At 33.5% G+C, this 23,568-nt stretch overlaps 1 protein-coding gene across 1 annotated transcript in view; it reads left to right on the top strand.

Moving 5' to 3' along the window:
• The window catches only part of Dnah7 (dynein axonemal heavy chain 7), a 293,210-nt gene that overhangs the window by 51,089 nt on the left and 218,553 nt on the right, over positions 1–23,568 (top strand). Inside the window, exons 10-16 of the mRNA XM_040294623.2 lie at positions 2,872–2,991; positions 11,601–11,784; positions 12,644–12,823; positions 16,593–16,865; positions 17,586–17,713; positions 19,841–19,919; positions 21,447–21,671. Of these exons, the coding sequence (XP_040150557.2) occupies positions 2,872–2,991; positions 11,601–11,784; positions 12,644–12,823; positions 16,593–16,865; positions 17,586–17,713; positions 19,841–19,919; positions 21,447–21,671 (1,189 nt within the window). The remainder of the gene's footprint in view (positions 1–2,871; positions 2,992–11,600; positions 11,785–12,643; positions 12,824–16,592; positions 16,866–17,585; positions 17,714–19,840; positions 19,920–21,446; positions 21,672–23,568) is intronic.

Genomic DNA, 23,568 nt, shown 5'->3' with positions numbered 1-23,568 from the left:
GCCTGATTTACAGCTACAGTTTTAAAATATAATAATGTTCAAATAGTTGACCAAGAAGATTGTGCTGTTGCATTTTTTGTTAAGTTTATTGCATATAATGGAGAGTACAAATTAATAGTAACTTAAATACTGTATCATTTATTTTATCAGGTAGAAGAAGCTTAAAGATATACAGTCAATCCTTGATGGATATAATATCTATTAGGGTCCTAGGCCCTGAGATTTTCTTTCTCTTTCATGACATCCATTTTCAAGGGTTCAAGTACTTGGTGCTAGTGCTCCTCATTTTACAAAGCAGCAAGGAAGCAAAATATATACAGCTTGCTCTAATGGCATCAGAAACCTTGAAGGGAGTCTTCATAGAAGTTCCACATAGCACATTGCTTAAATTTCACTGGCCAGAGTTCAGCCAAGTTCTGGAAGGTTGGGAATATTGTATTAAATTTTCAAAATATTTTATTTAAAATACACAGAATGAGAGAAAATCTTTGTCATCTACTCTTCCAATAGAGAATTAATATGCAGACTTTATACAACAACCCCCCAAAACAAATAACCCATTAAATAAATGGGCAAATGAACTAAACAGACACTCTCAAAAAAAGTAGAAGTGGCCAACATCTATAAATATAAAAAATGTTCTATATTTGCATTTATATAGAAATATAAAAATGTTCAACATTGTTGGCCATTAAGGAAATGCAAATCAAAACTACATTGTGATTCCATCTCATCAGTCAATGACAATAATCAAGAACACAAAAAGCAATGAATGCTTTTGAGAATGTAAGGGAAAAAGGAACTACACAGCTGGTAGGAATGTAAATTAGTACAGTCACTATAGAACTCAGTATAGATGTCCCTCAATAAACTACAAATTGAACTACCATCTGACCCATTTGTACCACTTCTTGATATTTATCCAAAAGAATTAAAGTTAGCATATTTTAGAGATGTATATATAACCATTGTTTATCCCAGCACAATTCACAATAGCCAAATGTAGAATCATCCCACATATCTGTCAATAGGAAAATGGATGAATAAAATATCTATCTACTTACCTACCTACCTATCTATCATGGGTTTTATTCAGCCATAAAAAAGAACAAGATTATGTTGTTTGTTAGGAAAATGGATGAATCTGAAGACCATCATATTAAGTGAAATAAATCAGATTCAGAAAAACAAGTTTCATATGTTTTCTCTCAAATAGAGAAAGATAAAGAAAATAAAAGATGTCATGAAAGTAGAAGAGAGAGTGTTGAGGTACAGAAAGGACAGAAGTTGGAGGCAGAAGGAGAAGATAAGGGGTGGTAATGGGGAGTAAAACTAATCAAATTATGTTATGCACATGTACAAATATGCCACAATGAAACTCACCATTCTGTATAATTAATATGCATCAATAAAAAATCAATGAAAACATTAAAAAGTGCAATTGTCTAGAATAACACACTAGAAAGTTTCTCTAGCATTGGTTCCCTGTTTATGCCTAATGTATTGTCAATGTCATGTACTAACTGCATCTTAATTTGAGATGAACTTGTAGCTGGTGAGAGAAAGTTTGCAATATGTTTTGTTTACTAATCAGTATTTTAGTCTTTACATAAAATTTAAGTGTGATTTTTTTTTGAGTTAGTGTTTTAATAATGTGCCCAGGCTGGCCTCATTCAAATTCATTATCCTGCTTTCTTAGCCTCCTTAGTAGCTAGGATTATAGGTACATACCAGCATGCCCAACTGAAATGTGGTGATTTTTTTTTTCCAGTTTTTGTTTCTGTTTTTGGTACTGGAGAAAACCCAGGACCTCATTCATGCTTGACAAACACTCTGCCACTGAGCAACATCTCCAGACATTTTCTAATTTTTATTTTGAGTCTGGGTCTCCCTAAATTTCCCAGATTGGCCTTGAACTTGCAATTCTCTTGCCTTTGTCTTCTGAGTAGCTGGAATTATGTGCCACTATGCTTGGCAAAGGTGATGTTTTTAATAGTGTGTTTACTATCTTCCAGAGAACATAAAAATTACTCACTCATATGGAAATGAAACAGCAATCAAGGGAAGAGCTCTGTAGTTAAATTGAGATGAATAACACAATGATACTAATAGCTAATATTAGTCTTTCATTTTGTTTAATCGGCCAGAGAAAAATTTTAAATGAGTAAACTATGTACATAATGAAATATATATCATTGCAGTGAGAAAAAAGGATTGCATTGAAAACTGTAGCAAGTTGTGTGTCAGAGAAAAAAATCAGACAGGTTGAAAAGATTTTGATATGATAGATCTTTTTATTTTAATTTTTTAAGTTGTAGATAAACACAATATCTTTATTTTATTTATTTTTATGTGGTGCTAAGGATCAAACCCAGTGCCTCACACATTCTAAGTGAGTACTCTACCACTGAGCCACAACCTCAGCCCCAATACAATAGATCTTAGTGAGGTGTGAGAACTTCTGTACTCCCTGGCTCTCTACTATTCAGGACTGCTTCCTTTTCAGAGAAGGTGCAAGTTTTGTTTTAGAAGTAAATCCTATAGCAGTGAACCGCTCTTTTTCTGTTATAATTGTTCCAGCTTAAAAGCAAAAGCCAGTTTAAACTATCTATTAAATCAAAGTTATTATGCTCTTCTACTTCACAGAGAAATTTCACAATATTATATTATGTCCCTATTGAATTTTACTATATACATTACTTTTAAATTAAGAAAATCTCATGTTATTGAATATTTAATTTTGTGGAACATACTTTATAATGATAAAATGTAGATATATGCTGTCTTTGAGAAAGGCTCAATTAGCAAAAATGTTATGTATCAAACAAGCTTGATCTTATATTATCATGTTCTTTTTTTTATCTCTTGCAGAAAATTACGTTTGGTTGATATAGAAGAATTTCACAATCGCCAGGATGCCTTAGAACTGTCAACTTTTCAGAATATTATCATGAAACACTTGGAATCTGCCAAAGAGACTCTGTTTAAAATGTAAAGTTTTGAAATATCATATAGGAAAACATAAGTTTATAAATGTGATTGATGGGGAATTACTTTTTAACTGCTTTTAGAAAATCCCATTTCAACAAGTTTTACATCATTTCCATTAGAGAATTAATAGGTCTTTAATTTGCCTTAGTCTGTCCAGATATTCTACACTGCATAGATTGCACAGAAACTAAAATGATCATAAGTGATAGTTGCTTTTTTCTAAATATCTGATTTCTGCCTCTGCTCTGAGAGTGTGTTGGAAACCATGCAGGAATGATAATGAACTAATCATTTACCAGATAGTTATCTGCATCTACATGCAAAGTGCTGTGTCTCTTCCATTTTGATTTTGGATGAAGGATGCAGAAGAGTTTAAAGAATGACTCAGATGGAAAAATATGTTGCTTAAATGAGTTTACAATCTCAATGGAGGTTAGATTTAGATTTATCAAATGATAATCAAACAATTTCTTGGATAGTCCCTTCAATTTGGAATAGCCACATATGATAATTATGCTTTACTCAGTAAAACATGGGAAATAGCCTCTCTCATGGATCATATTTATAAGAAATAGACTATTAAGATTAGGTCAATTTTCAAATATCACATGAAACTTATATCATAGTGTCATTATTTCCAAAAGTTACTTAGAAAGGTGAGTTGATCATTTTAAAATTAACTTTTTAAAATATTACTTTGGAAGAACTTTAACCTATTATTTTATATTTATTTAAAACAGAGGAGAGGTGAAAAATAAAACTGCATAATTAGTTGCAGAGAAGAAAATGCCCTCTTAAGAATGTGATGCAAATAAGTTATCTTAATCTATGACTGCAGGGTTATACCCTAGAAATACATTATCACTGTAAATTTTAGTAAAATGCATGTCAAAGTACAGAGGAGAGTGCAAACCCTTACTGAATAATTGTTTCTGTGAAATGTAGATTGATTAGCTTTATCTCTTGATGCTTCCTGATTGATTCTAGGGGAAGAACTCTCTGACCACACTTTAGTGAGCCAGAATGGGTTTATCATGGCTAAAAGGCAGAACATCAGCTCACAGTGAAGACACAGTGAGCAAATAATGAATTATGACATCTACACCAAACCCAAAGGAATTTTCTTAGCCCTTATCTTTCACTTCTACTCAGCAGTTGCCATAGGTGGTTACACAGTTTTCTGGAACTATGTGTTTTCCTGTGCGCTTATCTGTTCTTCTCCACTGTCTCATTTTTCTATCAATTTAATCTCACTATCTCCTAAAAGTTCCCAGGTCCTTTTTCTTTTCTTTTTTTTTGTTCTCTCTCTTATTTATATTCTTTTGACAATTTCATCCTTCTCAGCTGTCTAAAGATCTTGTTTTCTGAGCTCTTGGTCCTTCTTAATAATTTTATACTGAATATCTCAGTCGAATATCATATCAGTACCTGAATCTCAGCATGTTCATAACAATGCTTATCCTCTTTCTTCCAAACCTATTCTTCCTCCTCTGGATCATTCCTAGGGCAACTTGAAAATCTTGTGACTTTCTTTTTTTTTGGTCTCTTTTGCTGATTATCTTTACCCTTACCACCTTCTCCCTACCCCAGCAACATCCTATTTGTAATTTTTTTCTATTTTTAAATTTTTCTATTTTTAAATTTTTTAATTGTTTTTTTCTTTATTTGTTCTTTTTAGTTACACATGACAATTGTATGTATTTTGACATATCATACATACATTGAATATAACTTCCCATTATTGTTGGTTGTACATGATGTGGAGTTACGATAGTCATGTATTTATATATGAACATAGGAAAGTTATATCTGATTCATTCTACAGTCTTTCCTATTTCCATCTCCCCTTTCTTCCCTCTACTCCACCCTGTCCAATCTAGTGAACCTCCCCTCATCCCTTCCCCCTCCCCCCAACCTATTGAGAGTCAATATCTGCATATCAGAGAGAACATTAATCTTTGTGTTTTTTTTGGAACTGGTTTATTTCACTTAGCATATGGTCCCTATTTCCATCCATTTTCTAATAAATGCTATAATTTTGTTTTTCTTTATGGCTGAGTAACATTCCATTGTGTATATATAATTCATTTTCTTTATCCATTCATCTGTTGAAGGTCACCTAGGTTAGTTCTATAGCTTAGCTATTATGAATTGAGCTACTATGAACATTGACGTGGATGTGTCACTATAGTATACTGATTTTAAGTCCTTTGAGTATATGCCAAGAAGTGGGATAACTGGTTCTATTCCAAGTTTTTCGAGAAATCTCCATACTGCTTTTCAGAATGGTTATGTAAATTTGTAGTCCCACAAGCAACATATGAGTGAACCTTTTCCCCCACATTCTCGCCAACATTTATTGTTACTTGTATTCTTGATAATTGCCATTCTCCCTGCAGTAAGATGATATCTCAGTGTAGTTTTAATTTGCATTTTCTAATTGCTATATCCTACCCATGTCCTGTCTGGGTGGTGGGAATGGGGTTCCCCTTGGCAGAATGGGTTGGCTGAGAAATAAAAAGCTAAGAGAAGTAAAATGACGAAAACAAACAAAACAGAACAAAAACACAGAACACAGAAAATGGTTTCAAAAGCAGGTGCATGATGGAAAAGCTGATCCGATGGATCGAGCTCTGGCCAAATGGAGCCTGTGCCTGCTCTATTTAGATCAGGAAACATCAAAGACATTCTATAGAATGCTCTTTTCCAAAAAAGGTTAAAGTTGGGCTGTTTAGTTCCTAACAAGTGATGCCCATCTTTAGAGCTACTATGAGGAATCTTCCTAGCAGAGTGGAGAGAAAGGTCATGTGCATTGGGCCATCTATCGAGGTGGGACAGCCACAGAAAGTTCCCAATGCCAGACCTATGTCTTCCTGGCTTCCATGCCGAAAGAAGATCCACGTGTATTTCAGAGATGGCTCCTTGCAGCTAGAGATATTGAACATTTTTTCATATATTGTTTGATGGCTCATATTTCCTCTTCTGTGAAGTGTCTGGTCAGTTCCTTTGCCCATTTATTGACTAGGTTGGTTTTTTTGGTGTTAAGTTTTTTGAGTTCTTTTCATATTCTGGGAATTAATGCTCTACCTGAGGTGCAGTTGACAAAGATTTTCCCCCATTCTGTAGGCTCTCATTTCAGGTTCTTTATTGTTTCCTTTGCCATGAAGAAGCATTTTAGTTTGATGATATCATTTATTGATTCTTGACTTCTTACACTTTAGAAGTCTTATTGAGAAAGTCTGTCCCTAAGCCAACATGATGGAGATATTTGGGCTTACTTTTTCTTCTAGTGCGTACAGGGTCTATGGTCTAATGCCTAGGTCCTTGATCCACTTTGATTTGAGTTTTTTGCAGGGTGAGAGATAGGGGTCTAATTTCATTTTATTATGTATTGATTTCCAGCTTTCCCAGCACCATTTGTTGAAGAGGCTATCTTTTCTCCAGTGTAGGTTTTATATGCAATTTGCCAGTATTTAATTAAGAATTTTTTGCATCTATGTTCATCAGGGATGTTGATCTGAAGTTTTCTTTCCTTGATATGTCTTTGTCTAGTTTTGTTATCAGGATGATACTAGCTTCATAGAATGAGTTTAGAAGGGTTCTGTCTTTCTATTTCATGGAATAATTTGAGGAGGATTGATGTAAGTTTTTCTTTGAAGTAGAACTTGACTGAGAATCCGTCTGGTCCTGGGCTTTTCTTTCTTTGTAGGTTTTTGATGGTGTCTTCAATTTCATTGCTTGAAATTGATCTGTTTTAAATTTTCTGTGTCTTCCTGATTCAATTTGTGTAGGTCATATGTCTCCAGAAATTTGTTGATGTCTTCAAGATTTTCTATTTTATTATAGTATAAATTTTCAAAATAGTTTCTGATTATCATCTGTATTTCAGTAATGTCTGTGATATTTCATTTTTCATACAGAATTTTCATAATTTCATAGAGAAATTTCATAATTTCATAAATTGCTCTCTCTTCATTAGCTTGGCTAACGGTTTATCAATTTTATTTATTTTTTCAAAGAACAAATTTTATGTTTTGTCAATTTTTTGAATTTTTAAAATTTCATTGATTTCAACTCTGATTTTAATTATTTCCTGTCTCTATTGCTTTTGGTGTTGATTTGTTTCTTCTTTTTCTAGGGCTTCAAGATATATGTAATGTTAGGTGTTTTGTTTGCTGACTTTCTATTCTTTTTTTATTTTTTCTGCTGACTTTCTATTCTTTTGATGAATAAGCTCAATGCATTGAATTTTCCTCTTAGCACTGCCTTCACAGTGTCCCAGAGATTTTGATAAGTTGTGTAATAATTCTCATTTACCTCTAATTGTTTTCTTTTTTTCAGTTTCATCTAATTTATTTTTTATTGGTTGTTCACAACATTACAAAGCTCTTGACATATCATATTTCATACATTAGATAGAAGTGGGTTATGAACTCCCAACTTTTGTTTTCATTTCATCTCTGATTTCTTCTGCTATCCATTGGTCTTTCAATAGTGTACTATTTAGTTTCCAAGTGTTAGAGTAGCTTCTGTTTTTTATTTTATCATTGATTTATAATTTTATTCCATTATGATCTGATAGAATGTGAGGTATTATCTCTTTTTTTTTTTTTTTGTATTTCCTAAGAGTTGCTTTGTGATCTAAGAAATAGTCTATTTTAGAGAAGGATCTACGTACTGCTGAGAAGAAAGTGTATTTAGTCATTGATGAATGAAATATTCTATATGTGTCTGTTGAGTCTAAATTACTGTCATGCAGCATGGGTTTGCCAGGCCTGTATTTTGGGTCAAACTCGGGTTTGCCAGGAATTGGCTCCTTCAGTTGTTGGCTCTGCTGCTGCAGCTGTAGAACTGTTTCTTCCTTTGTGCTCTGCACACTGCTGGGAAAGATGAGGTTTCTTTCCACTACAAGGCTATTGAGCAGCATGCCTTTCAGTTTAGTCGAGCAGTGTCCCCGATCTCCAAACTCCATACCCAGACACACTTCAGTCCTCCTAAAAAATGCAGCTTCCTTTAATTCCCTTATCCCTCCACAGAGGGACTGCTCTGGTTGGAGCATGGCTGTGATACTGGAGATTTCTGCCTTATTCTATTATATCCAACTTCCTGAGTCCCCAATATGCTTTGAATGTCCAGTATTAAATTCCAGTAAAGTTACCCCCCATTTTTTGTTCATTCACCCACCTTGTTGAAAAGCTGCCTGTCTGATTTCTTGGTTTTATGCCACAGAGCAGCCAAGAAAGCAACCTGCTGTATTCTGCCATCTTGAAACCTCCTTTCCTACTTTTTTTTTTTTTAACAAGTAAGATATATTTCACTTACCATAAAATGTGTACTGTCTGTGGTTTATGTATATTCACACAGTGTGCATAACCACTAAATCCAGAATGCTTTCCTCACCCCAAAAGAAGCTCTGTATCTTTTGCAATTCTTCCCTCTGTAAGTGCCTGGTAATCACAATATACTAATTGTCCACATGGATTTCCCCTGTTCTGGGGATTTCATCTAAGTGAAATGATACAATATATGGCCATTTATTTCTGGTTTCTTATATGTAATACATTTTCAAGTTTCATCCATGACATAAAGCATGTCTCAATACTTCATTTCTTCTCATGGCCAAATAATACTACATTGTACAGATAAACCGTATTTTGTTTATCTATTCATCAATTGATAGACATTGGGTAGTTTTCACTTTTTGATTATTTTGAATAATGCTTCTATGAACAATCATTTTGTATAAACATGTTTTTTCTGTTCTCTTGTGTATGTACGTAGGAGTGGAATTGCTGGTTATTTATGGTAATTCTATATATAATGTGTCTGTTGAGTCTAAATTATTTTAACTTTTTCAGGAACTGCCACAATGTTTTCCAAAAGGACTGTAAGATTTTACATTCTTACCAGCAATGTATTAGAGTTCTGATTTCTTCACATTTTTGCCAATACATATTGTTTATCTTTCCGATTATAACCATTGTGGAGGGTGTGTCAGTAGTATCTCACTATAGTTTTGATTTGCATTTCCTTAATGACTAATTAAGTTGAGAACCTTTTATATGATTATTATTAATTTATTGATCTTCTATGGATAAATGTATATTCATATCCTTTACTCATTAAATATTGGGTTGTCTGAGTTTTTATTGTTGATTTTTAAGGGTTGTTTATATATTCTGAATACTAAACCCTCATTAGTTCTATGATTTGCAAATATTTTTTCCATTAACTTTCTTGCTAGTGAATTTAAGGTACAAATATTTTTACTTCTGAGGAAGTATAAGTTATTATTTTCTTTGGTTGTTTATGTTCTTGCTATCATATCTAAGAAATTGTTGCCTAATCCAATATTACAAAGATTTACTGGTTTGCATTTTTTTTTTCCTCTAAAAGTTCCAGTTTTAGCTTTTACGTTTTAGTCTCTTTGGACCATTTTGACTTAATTTTTCTGTGTGGTATGAGGAAGCGGTCCAAGTCAATTACTATTACTATTATTTTTTGGTACTGGGGATTGAACTCAGAGGCAGTCAACCACTGAGCCACATCTCCAGCCTTATTTTGTATTTTATTTTGAGGCAGGGTCTCACTGAGTTGCTTAGTGCCTCACTTTCACTGAGGCTGGCTTTGAACTTGAAATCCTCCTGCCTTGGCCTCCTAAACCACTGGGATTAACCACTGGGATTACAGGTGTATGCCACCGTGCCTGGCCCAAGTCAATACACAGTTGTTCTAGCACTATTTGTGCAAGTCTTTTGTTCATTGAGTGGTCTTGACACTCTTGTACATAATAATCTGGCCTGCCATCTTGGATCCCTAGAACTCTTTCTTCTGTCCTTTAGATCCTCACTTCAGTGACCCTTCCTCCATGAAATCTTCACTGTTGCCTCTTTGGAAGTGATCTCTTTTTTTCTGGATGCTTCCAGAACTTTATTCTCATTACTTCTTCCTTTTGTATTTCTTTATGTATGTCCCTATTTTCCTTCACTTGCCTATAAGCACTTTGAGAACTGAAAAATACTTTGTACTCCAAATATTATTGCACATAATAGGGAATCATAAGTATTTTGAAGATAATGAGTAAATGAATATTTTAAATGCATTTAGTCATCCTTTCTCAAGTCCTACAGATCCAAACCTTATTTTGTCTTTGCCCAAACCTGCTGGAAGCATTTCAGTTTCCTTTCTTGGTACGGTCCTCTTCTCCTTATATTTGCTGCTTTACCAGTATTTATGTGTTGTTTTACCAGTGAGATGCCTCACCAAAGAAGCATCTACTCAGGCTTCATCTGAGTACCTGTCTTTAAGTTCTTGGTTTTAATTCTGCAAATGGCTTTCCTTTATTTATTTATTTATTTTCATTTTTTAGTGTATTATCTCTATCACCTGTTATCTCTATTTCAGACAGTGAAATAAGAGATATTAGCACTACCTACCCACTCTTTTACTTTTTATCCTGCTTCTACTTTCTTTTTCTCAGGCCTTTCTTAATTGACATCTTCACTATAAAACCCTTCTTCAGTACTTAAATGGAAAAATGATCTCTCTGTCCTTTGACTTCATACCTGTATTTATTGAAAGCACATTGCCTTCATTATTGTGAGAGAAAGGATGATGTCATATCTTTTTATATCTCCTGGAACACTGTTCCTAGCATATAAGTAGACATTAAATATGGATTTGTTAAAAGGATGAATACGAATATTTAAAGCTTAAATTATCTCTCTAGGAACATTCAGATGACTCTTGAAATTATATTAACTACTTTAAAAAGATCCATTATCTCCCATGAAAGAATGTACCCGTATTTTCTAATCCTGTAGCATTGAACAGAAGTTTTATAAGCTGAAAACTCAACTTGTTATCATCATGATGTAACTACATATGAAATTGTCTGATTATTCTTTTTTTGATATATTTTTTAGTTGTAGTTGGACACAATACACTTATTTTATTTGTTTTTATGTGGTGCTGAGGATTGAACCCAGGACCTCACACATGTGAGGTGAGAGCTCTACCGTTGAGCCATAACCCCAGCCCCTGATTATTCTTTTATTACACATTTTAAACTTTGTTTTGGATCAGTCATTCTTTTAGGATGTCACATTAAGAGAAATGTAAAAATAAAATATGATTTTGTTGATTTGTACTTCATCAATTATGAAACTGAATACCATTAAATACTAATTGGGTTTAATTTGTTATAAGCTCACCCTTGATTTAATCAGTTGTTCACATTATAGCTTGAAACTATATTGATATATTCCAAGGAGAACATTTAAGAGACTGGAGAGAAGTATCTCATGATAGCCAATAAAGTTAGTTCTCATATTTCTTTAAAAAGTGCTGGAATCATAGTTCCAGGAGTTAAATTTATGTCTTACAGCATCACATCAATGAGTCATTTTCTATTAGTTATGATTTAAAATTTCTTTTCCTAGGAGAAGTGAAATATTCTAGCACTTACATTTCTGAGAGTGGATAATGTCACTTAGCAATATACCTCTTTATGAAGACCTTTGGATGTCTAGAAATTACAGTTAATGCTTATTGTAAAAGGAGTAATTCATTGAGAGTATTGACTTTTAAAAGTCTTTTGTTCTTTCAAGGTGGTTTCCAGAAGTACAGAATATTTATTACCAAGGTAATAAAAAAAAGCAATTGCCAACCAGTGACAACAGTGCCAAATTGGAATCTTTTTTCAACTGTGCTGCTACACTTATGACTTTACAGCTGCAGGACCTCACTTTAGCCTCCATGCAAGATTTCACAGACTTAATTGCACAACCCCCAGTAAGTATGGTTCAGTACACTAATATGCATTTAGTAACTTACTTATTTTTTTTTCAGAGAGGAAAATGACAAAATATCTTTACCAGTGAAAAAAACAGAATACATATTTAGATCTATTTGTTCAATTAAAAAGCTGGTGTCAAAAAAAAGTTTGTGTCCAATTGTGAGTTCAAAGCTAGCCTCAGCAAAAGCAAGGCACTAACCAACTCAGTGAGACCTTGTCTCTAAATAAAATACAAAATCGAGCTGGGGGTGTGACTCAGTGATACAATGCCCTTGAGTTCAATTCCCAGTACCCCTCCCCCCAAAAATTGGTGTTAACTTGCATATTTAGAATGTATGATTATTATCAGTGAAGATTAAGGGAAATAAGTAAAAAAATTTCCATAATTAGGATACCTGGATCATAGAGGCTGGGGAGTTTTCATGAGGAATGTTTTCTCTTTCTAGAAGAAGGTTTTGTTAGGTATAGTATGAACAGGGTATTGGAATTGGAATGTTTTGCCTGGGACTTATTCTTGAATGATCCTAAAGTGTGCTACTAAGCATCTTCTAGGTTTGTTTTTGGTTTTTTTCCTGGTACTTTGACCCTATAGTTAGCCTATAGGCCAAGTCGATAGTAGATACCAACAAATATAGTTTGCAATCACTCTTACTTTCTCCTGTAGAGCTCCTCCTTGGATTAACTGTCTAAGGTGAAAGAAGAAGTATGGGTGGCTTCCCATGTATTGTAATTGGAACTGGTGTGTTCTTTATCACTATATATATATATGTGTGTGTATGGTTGTTTAGTTATGAATATTAATGTGAATATTATGTTATATATACATATACAAAAATAAATTTTTATTTTTTGTAGGATTCTGTTAGAGCTTTTGAACATCCAGGTTTCATCATGAGGCTGATTCTTGAGAATGATGCCATTACGTTTGAACCTGACTTTAATGACTACATAGATATCTTTGTAAATGTTTATGCTATCATGATTAAGGCTGTCAGTTTTGTGCCAAGAGTTGAGACAAAATTGTATTCTAAGTGGGTAAGTAACAAGAAACTTCTGATTGCTTTAACTTGCATAAGGTATTCACTTGAAATAACTTCTGAAAGTGTAGACAGGTACCTTTGTTTCATAGACTATGAATGGCTCAGTAACATTGGTTTATAAGGAAGCTTTGTTTAAAAACAGTTATCATTTTCCATCAACTTATCATATATATATATATTTTTTTTTCTAGTCTACTATTCCACTAAGGGGAAGGAGTTAAAGTTGTGATGGGGTTTGAAGCAGTTGATGAGTGTTTACTGTGGGTCTCATACTGTTTGCTATAGCACTTATTCAATTCTATAGACCTCCATTATGCTTTTCTAGCTCTGTAAACTATCCTGTGGCTGATACCTTTTTTATGTTTTTTTTTTCCACAAATAGTGAGCTCCTCTTTGTATATTTTAAATTCATAGATCCCATCTATGATATTTCAACAGTAGTCACTGCACTTTAGTACATTAAACAACCAAGCCTGAAGATTTCCTAAGCTTACAAAGTTTTCCAAGGTGGCAATTCTAATCTGTAGTTTTCTTCTGCTTTTTTATTTTTAAAGTAGTTTATAAATATTTCACCCATACAAAAGAGTACAGGATATTAGTATGTAAAGGTTTACATGGTAATAAAGTTAACATCTGTTTTAGCTATAGCCCATCTTAAGGGAAAGGATGATACTGAAAATTGAAAGCTCTCCCTCATTGCTCCTTCCTATTTAGATCCCTATTCTACTTTTTAGCAGAATAATCACTATCCTGACTTTTGGATTTATTATTCATAATTTTAAAAAATAAACTCTCTGTATGTCTATAAATATCTAAACAATTTTTGTTTTGATTTTTCATATCTTTGTATAAGCATGAAAAATCATCTTTTATATCATTTGTGACTTGATTTATTTCACTTAACATTATGATTGTGAAATTATGCATATTAAGGGTTTTATCTTCACTTCTGAGTTTCTAATTTTTTTTCAGGAATTCCATTTATTTTTCAAGAAGGCCTCATCATTTTTGATAATCTTTTGTATATCATCATGTGTTCATTAAGCTTTTACTTTTCTTTATACACATTAAATATCTGTTATATTCTATACTTCATAGTTGCAGTATATATATGGTCTTTGCTATTCTAATTCTGCTGTTTGCTGACTCCTGTTACTAGTGTTCTTTTTCCTCTGGATATTTTTCCTTTATTATTATGGGGATGGATATATATATGAACTTTGTGCAGGAAAGTCTTTGAGGTTGTGGTTTAAGTTGATTCTTTGGAAGTTGCACATAGACCATGGAATTATTTTAACTAACTATTATTTTCCTTGATTAACAATTTTGTGAACAACACTGGCAATTACCAACTCTGTTTGAGAACAAGCTCAGGGTTCTAACTTCTTAAGGCAGCCATTTTTTTTTCCTTCACTGAGAAATCAGGCAAAAGCAGGACATTTCTCTTCTTTTTTTTCCCCTCATGCAAGGATTCTGTCACCTTTTAGTATTCTGAAGGTTTGTCTCCTCAGAACCATCATTTTATTGTGTCACCTTTCATTGTTCATCATTTTGTGTGTGGGTACTTCCTACCTTGGTCAGTCCTGAGAGTTTGTCACCCCACAGCTACTTCCCACCTCCTATTTCCACCTTGCTGGAGACTTAAAAGTGAAGCTTAGAGAAGGAGATCAGTGCCATTCCCAGGGCAGCTGCCCACTTCTGCAGACTGTGATCTATCTCAATCAAGTCTTGCTGTCTCCTATTGGCCCCTTAAATTTTTGTTTCCTTAGGTATATATTATAAATGATAATTTTAGCCATTTTATGGGTATCTGTTTCTCATATTGTCATAGAAGTCACTCAAGAAACATAACTGTTCACTTTGTCCTTTGTGAAATTCAATTCCTTTATTACATTTTTTTTCATGTAAGACTTGAGGTAGCATATGACACACACATATACAATAAGTTACCAAGGGTGAATTAGTAAGTTCTAAATAGATAAAAGTAATAATTGTAATTATCCAAATGAGTACAATTACTATAATTTTATGGTTATAAAATATGACTATAATCTTCCTGATTTCTAAAAACATGATAATGTGACAAGTTTAAGTTAGGATTAATATAATCAATTTAAACTTCTCAGGGGAGAATGATATTTTTTTCCTGGTATCAGATTTTGAGAAAAAGGTTTTTCATGGGGCATGATACCTAGGGTAATGTATGAATATTACCTGGTGATATTTTAAAAATACAAATTCAAAGGCTCACCATGACCACTACCCCTAGCCTTAGGTGATTCGTGAAATCAATCAGATTTGGAAACAAATGATAATAAAGTGTCTTGAATAAGATAATTGCACATAGTCTCAATGATCTTTGACAGCAATTGCAAAAGTGGAATTTATGTTTCTTTTTTATCACAACTTTTGATAGGAACTGAAAATGTACTAAAAATACACTTTTTTTATGGAAGGCAAACCTGCAAGAAGCCAGTGCACTGAGTCCAAGCATGTAACTTTATCAAGTCTAATTTGATATGCTTTAGAGCACACGAGGTGTTTCATACAAAATATCATTTCTTCTAACTCTTGACAGGAGCTGATTAGATTTAAAAAACACTTTCTAATGTAGTTCTGAAGTCCTAGTATCCAATTATATTAAGAAAGATAAATCTATAGACTTAGACTGTCAGTAAATTTAAGAAAAATTCTATAGTGAATATTAATGAGTTTCATACAAGAATAAATGATTTCACATTGCATACAGTATATCATGTGATATAGATTGCATTATCCTAAAATTTATTTTTCAGAAAAGATGAGAACCAAGCATCTACTAAGCCCAGGGGTAAAGATAGCTGGATTCATTAATATTCTTGTGAAGCTTCACCAGTTCTAAGCAAGGTGATTTTCTGAAACGCACACTAGAGGGCATTGCAGGCAAATGCCCCAGGCTGACAGAAAATTATACAGTTCTCTTAAGGAATCCTTTGATGTGACCATTTTGAATGTTTTAGACTATTCACACTAATTTTCATTTGTTACAGTTAAAAGTTTCTTCTTCTTGACAACAGAGCATAAATATTTTTAAGAGTTACTAAGTTCAGATAATAAACTATATCAACATAATTACTTGTCCTCATATTTGAGAAGGGAATAGAGTCAAAGTGTTGAGATTTATCTACTTATTTAAACTTCTCATCTGGTCTATTCATACCCATTGATATTCTGATTATGATAGCAGAATAAAAGTTTGCAGCTAAGGATTTTAGTATGGTCTGGTTGCTGTTCTCAGGCTCAAAGATTGAAGGTCAATGAATGAGTCAACAGTCATTCTTTGTTCTAGATAAATTTCTCCTGAAGGTCAAGAAGTTCTAGGATTAAAATGTATGATGATATGACTTAGAACTAGTGAATTTTCTTTTAATAATATACAATGCAGACATAACCTTATAAAGCTAGCATGTACAATTGCACAAATAAAATGTGGATTTTTCTGTCTTTATGTTCTAAATCTTATTTTGTATAGATTTTCAAGTGACTACTCTTTGATCCATACAGAAAAACAAAATACAACCAGCTAGCCTTAAGGAAAACAAAACATTCTATGAAACCTATATTTTAAAACCCTGCTGTAATTAGAATGAATATCTTCCTATAGAGATTAGAAAATAAAAATTAAAAAAGAAAGGCAATATTATCATAAGGTTAATATTTTTACAAAGACAAATGGTATGGTTACTTTATTTGAAATAACTTACGTTGTCCCCACCTTTGTTTAGGAAAGTAAGTCTAAACCAACAACTTTGAAGCCCATAATTCTGGATGAAATTGTCGAAGCTCACAAAGCAAAAATTAAGGAGGTGATTATGAAAGAGAGTGTAGCACCTACTGAACACCTCAGGCTCTATGACAAATATGACTTTTTAATTACCAAACAAGCTGAGAAAGATGCTGATGATTTCCTTGCAGAGAATCATAATTATGAAAGAATAATAGAAGAAATTCGCAGATACCAAAAACTAATTGATGAAATACAGTACACATCTAGAAAGGTAAATGATTCGTTTTGTGCAACAGTTATCTGTACCCAACAATCTTTCTCCTTTTTTTATTAGCATGTAGTTTAGAACATACAGAGAAAGAATTAGAGCATTACTATCACTAGGAACAAATTTATCGAGTTTAGGATATGTGCCAATCATTGTGATAAGCCCTGGGTATTAGGTGGCAGACAGGACAGATAACAGTTCTTATGCTCGTGTAGTGGAGACATTATCTTGTAAGACCTTCATATAATTTAACCCTTCTTTCTCTCAATCCCATGAACTTTATCCCAATCCCATGCTTACTTCTGTCTAATAGGATAATGGTAACTTAAAATTTTCTTCTTTTGTTCTTTTTTTTTAATCAACATTCTTCTAGTTTTCTACCATGCCCCTGTAATATATTTTGTATACAGAGCAAATGGAACATTTGAAATCCTCTTTACCTACTTAGTAAAGAGGATTTCAAATGTCTCCAAATTGTTTTTATCTATTATTATTCTAAAAGAATTGGCTTCCAGGATAACAATTTCAAGAATGTTTATCCAGAAGATAGTTGTAAAATATAAATGAGTATTCTGAAAACCCTCTAGGTATCATATTTGAAGAAAAAACAACAACCTTATTAGATCCTACTTACAAAAATCAATCATATGAGAATGGCAAAATATGGGAATCTCATTAATTTTTATTCCATTTCATGTTTATTAAACTTTTAATATATTTCAGAGTATTCGCTTGGGAATGTTTGAAATACACTGTGAAGAATTAATCAGAGCATTGGTAAAGCGAGCAGATAATATTTGTGGGAAACTTATAGCAAAAATGTTCACAGATCATCAGGAAGTAAATACAAGGTATTTGTGTGATATTGAATATATTTTTATCTTGGAGGGAATGTTAACAGAATAAACTATCACACAACTAAAGTAGTGGACTAGGGCATTGTCATAATTGATTCAGAAGAAAAGATTGTGCCAAATGTACTTTTACTTGGCTTTAAGTATCATTTCTGGATGTGATTATTAATATTATTTCTTTTTCACTACTAATGTATTCTAATTGTATAAATGAAGGTTGCATTAAATTTGTTTGCATTTCTTTTGCACATGTCATATGGATATTATCTAACATTAGATGTTCTAAGTTGTATAATCAATATACAAAGTGGGTTTTCAAAGTGGATTTACACAATAGCTGTTATGGGTTCTCAGGGAATTCTCAAATTTAAAATTTCACCTTACTAATTACTCTTAAAGGGCATGACAAGTTTGTTAACTAGAAATTCATTTCTTGCCAACCCAGGATATTTTTAAGAAAGTTGACCCATTTTTTATGATTATGGTATTAGAGAAAAATAGATAATTAAAAATATTTATCTTAAGATGTACAAAAGCCTGAAGGAATTTTTTTTCTTTCTGTTTTGTCTTTTTTGTTTGTTTGTTTTTAACTTTTCCTGTGTTAGGCATAAGATCAGACTCTATGAAGTGTGAATGCAACTGCTGAAGGAAGTTACAATGTAGAAAGGGAATAAAATACAAATTGGTAAATTACAGTAAGGTGCAGTAAGTTCTGTACAGAAGCACAGAAGTAGAACAGAGAAAGACGTGATTAATATTTTTTCAGGGTAGTGTTTGGGGGTTAGGGGGGTTAGGAAAGTCTGCAAAGAGGAAGCAGTGTGTGAATTTCATTCTGAAGGATGAATGTGCCAGGAGAACAATGTAGGTGAAAGAATTTCAGGTAGACAAGAGAATATATAGAAGGCAGTGAGGTATGAAATGGCATGGCATATTCCAAGAACCAGGAGTGGTTTGTGATGCTTTCATAGACATTGTGAGTGCAGAGGGGTGAGGGAGGGAGGGCTAGTGAGAAAAGACCAGGACTTGATAGCTTAGCTAGCAACAAGATCATATTTTTAGCTTAAAGCACATTTTCCTCTAGAAGTACTAGGAGAGAAGATGCCTTTTACTTACAGTGTTTCCTAGTGGGTGAAATATATATTTTAATTTCATAGCTGCTTTCCCTGCCTCTTAATGCTCACTGAGCTCATGCCAGTTCTACTTGTTTGGTCTCATTTTCTCTTAATTATGCCAGACTCACTAGATGTACAGAGGACATATCAGGAACCATGAGATAGAATAATCTAAACTTCTTGCTCCTGCATGCTTTACTCACCTCTATGTGAAGCCCTTCATAGCTGTCTGTCACATTCTTAGAGGGCAGAATCTGCCTTTGAGTAGGTGCCACTCATTGCCTCTTATCACTCTGGACCTGGAATCCCTTCTGTATCCTATAGGTCGGACCTCCTCTTTTCTGTGGATTCTTTCTCTGAAGTTTGCAAATGTGTTCACATCCTTCTTCCATCTTCTAAGCCCGACTTCAACCCAACATCTTTACTATTACTATTCTTGTCTCCTTCACCTTACAGCCAATCTTTGTGGAGAATTCTTCTGGACTTCCTTAGCTCCTGCTACTCTTTTCTTTCTTTTTACCCCCTACCCTGAAGTAAGTTCACCATTTATATTGGCCACAATCCTAATCAGTAAGAAAGATTTTCATTTTACCAGAAGTTTGTAAGCACGCAGGTCCATTATAACTGTTTTCTCAACGTGGAGTTAATCACTCCCTTTCTTTGGGCCATCTCAACTAAATTTCTGTTAGAGCCCTCAAAACTCTAGGTTTAAAATAATCATTTATAGTCCTATCTTCATAGTGGATTTTGAGCTTCTCGAGGGCCATTACTACAGCTTAGTCATTTCTGTGTCACTGTCACTTAATATTAAAGTTGAAAATGTAATAGATGATCCCTAAATTTGTATTGAACAAATAACTGATGAACAAAAATTTGCACTTAATTTATTACATGTCACATAAATAAGTTATAATCTTTGTTATGCAGCAAAACACTATGTAAACAGGAGTGTGTTTTGAAATGAAATTTGATCATGAATTTGTAAGATTGATATTTTTGTCTGGTGTTTCAGATTATGCGAAGAATTTGAAAAAATAGCTGAAAAAGCTCTAAGCACTCCTCCAAATACAGCAGAACTAATGGAAATGAAGGTATTGTCTATATAAACACATTCTAGTTGTGCATCAGTTCATTATTGACACGATAATTCAGAGAAACAAATCATTCTAAAAGTTGAGACAGAAACTAAAAATAATATGGACTTTAAAAATGCTTAGTTCATGCATCTGCAATTTGGTGATTTAGGCTGGACTCTCTGGGGTGGTTCTTCTGGTTTTGATGGGGTCACTCATCACTCAGTTGGAAGTACTCACTACATTGGCTCAGTCAGCTCTCACTTGGTTTGACTAGTATAACTGTGGTTCAGAAATTTGGCTTGCTCCACTTGTCTCAAACTTTGGCAGGCTTACCTGGGCTTGTTCTCATAGCATGATAGACAAGCAAGCCTAATTGTCTGAGTGCTCTTCAAGTTCTCTGCTTGTATCACATAGCTAACATTCTATTGACCAAAGCAAGTCAGAATGAGAGGACATTACAGGGCCTGCTGGAGAGGTGAAATATTAGAGCAAGTAATGCAATTGTCTACCAGAATATTTTTGAGAGCACTATTAATAATTATTACCATGTTTACAGATACAAACAAGAACTGTTCAAGGCAACCTCAAATGAATGGTTATCCCTCCATTTTTATCAACAAATGTTTAATTCCTCAGCAAATATTTTATTTTTTTGGTAAAATCTACATTTTATTAAATATTAAAATCTCTGTGGTAATTTTCTGAAAAATATTGTGTTTAAGCATAGAATTTATGGCACTGAAATTATTAGATAAGTTTTAGTTTGATTGTTTTTCATGTTACTTCTGTGTTTTAAGTCTACTCACCATTTCACGTTACTTCCTTTTCATTTTGGTAGCACCAAGCTTTTACGTAGCATTGCCAACTGCTTCATTTTACAGGTCATATATTGTAACTTTATTATAATATAAATTTTAGTAGAAGATAATATACATATTGGATGATTAAGGAGTGATTTTATAGTATATTGACGGTGTAGGGTCATTTTTTAATTTTGTGGAAAGTTACTTTCGACCTCCAGCTGCCTCCACTGTTTATTATATACTCTAAGCACTGTGTCTTTTTTTTTTTTTGCAGCAGTTTTGTCTGTTGAAGTGCAGTCTCACTGATGGCTATTTGACTATTAACTATCTTTCCAAGTAGATTGCAAACTTCATGAGGATGTTCTGTTCTTTATCCCTCTACATTGCCAGCACCTAGCACAGGTCTTGACATACAGTCGATCGTGCAAAATGTAATTCTGAAAGAATAAGTGAAATCACTCAGAGAGCATCTGCTCTTGTCTTCCAGCAACCCACAGCATTCCTCTGTACTTCCCCATTGCTTTTTGTATGTCGTTAAGTATTTTCTAAGTTTTCTTTTTTTTTCTGCCATTTTGGTGAGGTGCTTGGAAGGGAGGGAGGAGAATTGATCTGAGCTGCAGTCCCTTAGTTTGAACCAGAAGCCTTCACTTCTAATAAGTCTGCACATACTTATGTAGTGTATTTCCATGTCTACTTTTTGACGTAAGCAGTTCATTTTGTTATTTTTGTTTTCCTTCAGGCTTATATCCAGAAAGTGGAGGCGGTTGAAATGGTTGAATTGGGAAATAGATTAGTGGATTCTAAAAACTGCCTTGCCTTCCTCATTGAGTGTGCCAACTTTTCTCCATCAGACATTAGGTTAAATAATAATGTTTTCCAGTGGTATGGAAGAATGGGAGAAATTTTTGATGAACACAGAAAAATTATTAAAGAGAAAACTGAACAATATCAAGATGGCCTTAAGGTTGGTATTTTAATATTTTAAATTATTTTTATTTGAATTTTAAACTTTTCATAACATTGCCAAATCTTTTATTTCACAGGTCATATATTGAGCTTTCTTACTTTATAAATCTTAGTTGAAGATAGTACACATATTGGATTTCTGCTTATTGGATATTTAACAATTGAGTACCCTATTATTAGTGTGGGGTTATTTCTTGATTTTTCAAGGGAATAGGAAGAAAACATTGGAAGATTTTACCCACAAGTGACTGTGACCATATAAGATTTTTAATGAAAAAAGAAACACTGTTAATCTTATATAGTTTATAGTACTATTTTTAGTCTTTTAAATTTTTAATTTTTTTTATTGCTTGAACATCAATGCTCCATTTGGCAAAATGTCCCTTCATACCTCATAACCACTAAAACTCTCCTAAACATTGTGACCAGAGCATTTTCTTTTTGTTTTTGTTTTAATCTTTCACATGAAGATGATTTGTGACTTACCTTTGTGTACCTATTCAGCCTTATCTCCTACCTCTCTGTACTCTTTGCTTGTGACTTTTCTGTAACCCCAAGCAACATCTACGCTCTGCTCCTGTACATCTCTCATCTCTTGCACATTGTCTGTGTTCACTCTGGAACACACTCTGCTGCCACCATGTGCCTCTCTAACACAATTTATTTTCTGAGAAATCTCTCAGATCTCAATGCAGCTTTTCCTTTGCTCTCCTTGCATGTCCACCAAATGAATGATCTGATCATTATGTTACTATTTTCAGGTCTGTCTTCCATTAGATGGCCAGCATCTTGAAAGCAAGGCTGTTTCATTTTTACCTTTCCTCCTTATATCCTGTGGGCTAGCACAGTGACTGACACATGTATTTTTGTCCATTTTTTTGCTGCTGTAATAGAACACCTGAAAAGAACAGGTGTTCTGGAGGCTGAGAAGTCCAAGTTTGAGAGACCCACGTCTGGCAAAGGACTTCTTACTGTATCATCCCATGGCAGAAGGCAAAAAGGCACTTGCATGAGAAGGAACAAAGGGATTGCTCTGGGGGCATAGGGAACCAAACTCATTTGTTTTTCAGGAAACCACTTCTGTGATAACTAACCTGTTCCCATGATAATGGTATTACCCCATTCATAGGCCAGCCCTCAGGATCTAATCACAGCTTAAAGGTTTCACCTCTCAACAGTGTTTTACTAGGGATCAAGTTTTCAACACATGAATTTAGGGGGCACATTAAATCATAACACATGCATACGGAGCACCATGAGCACTCCATAGCTACTGTCTGAATGAATGTTTAAATTTTTGTCTCATTTTATAGATGAGTAGATTAATTTGCAAAGATTGAGAGACTCTTTCCAGGTCAGACAGTGAAGATATCCTTTGATTATCAGCACAGCTGTCTTTCTGTGATGCTACTGAGAATACAGTTAATTCACAGAATATGTTATATGGAAAATTAATCCATAGACTTTAAAACCTAAAATTATTTTAAACTGTTAAACTGTGTTTTATATTTCTGTTTCACATTTAGACTATTTCAAAAGCATTTTTAAAAATGTAAAAAATGGAACTAAGGCAGAGAGCTTGCCTAGCATCTGTGAGACACTGGATTCAATCCCCAGCACCACACAAAAATAAACAAAAATGAAATAAAGGCATACTGTCCATCTACAACTAAAAACAAAAAAAAATAGAAAATATGAAGAGTAAATATTAGATATTTGAATTACAATATAATGGGGTCTTAGAAAATTGCTAGGTGACACAGAATTATCTATACTTTATTGTAACCTATACTATTACAAAAAACTACATCTAATGTTCATGAATTTTTCCTCTTATTTTCCTTTCTGGCTGGTCCAGACCCATAAATTTGCTAGGAGGGTAGAGAAAATAGGAC

The sequence above is a fragment of the Ictidomys tridecemlineatus genome, chromosome 7 (assembly GCF_052094955.1).
Source record: "Ictidomys tridecemlineatus isolate mIctTri1 chromosome 7, mIctTri1.hap1, whole genome shotgun sequence".
Lineage (NCBI taxonomy): Eukaryota > Metazoa > Chordata > Mammalia > Rodentia > Sciuridae > Ictidomys > Ictidomys tridecemlineatus.
The sequence above is the reverse complement of the archived record's forward strand: the minus strand, read 5'-3'. Positions and strand labels throughout refer to the sequence as shown.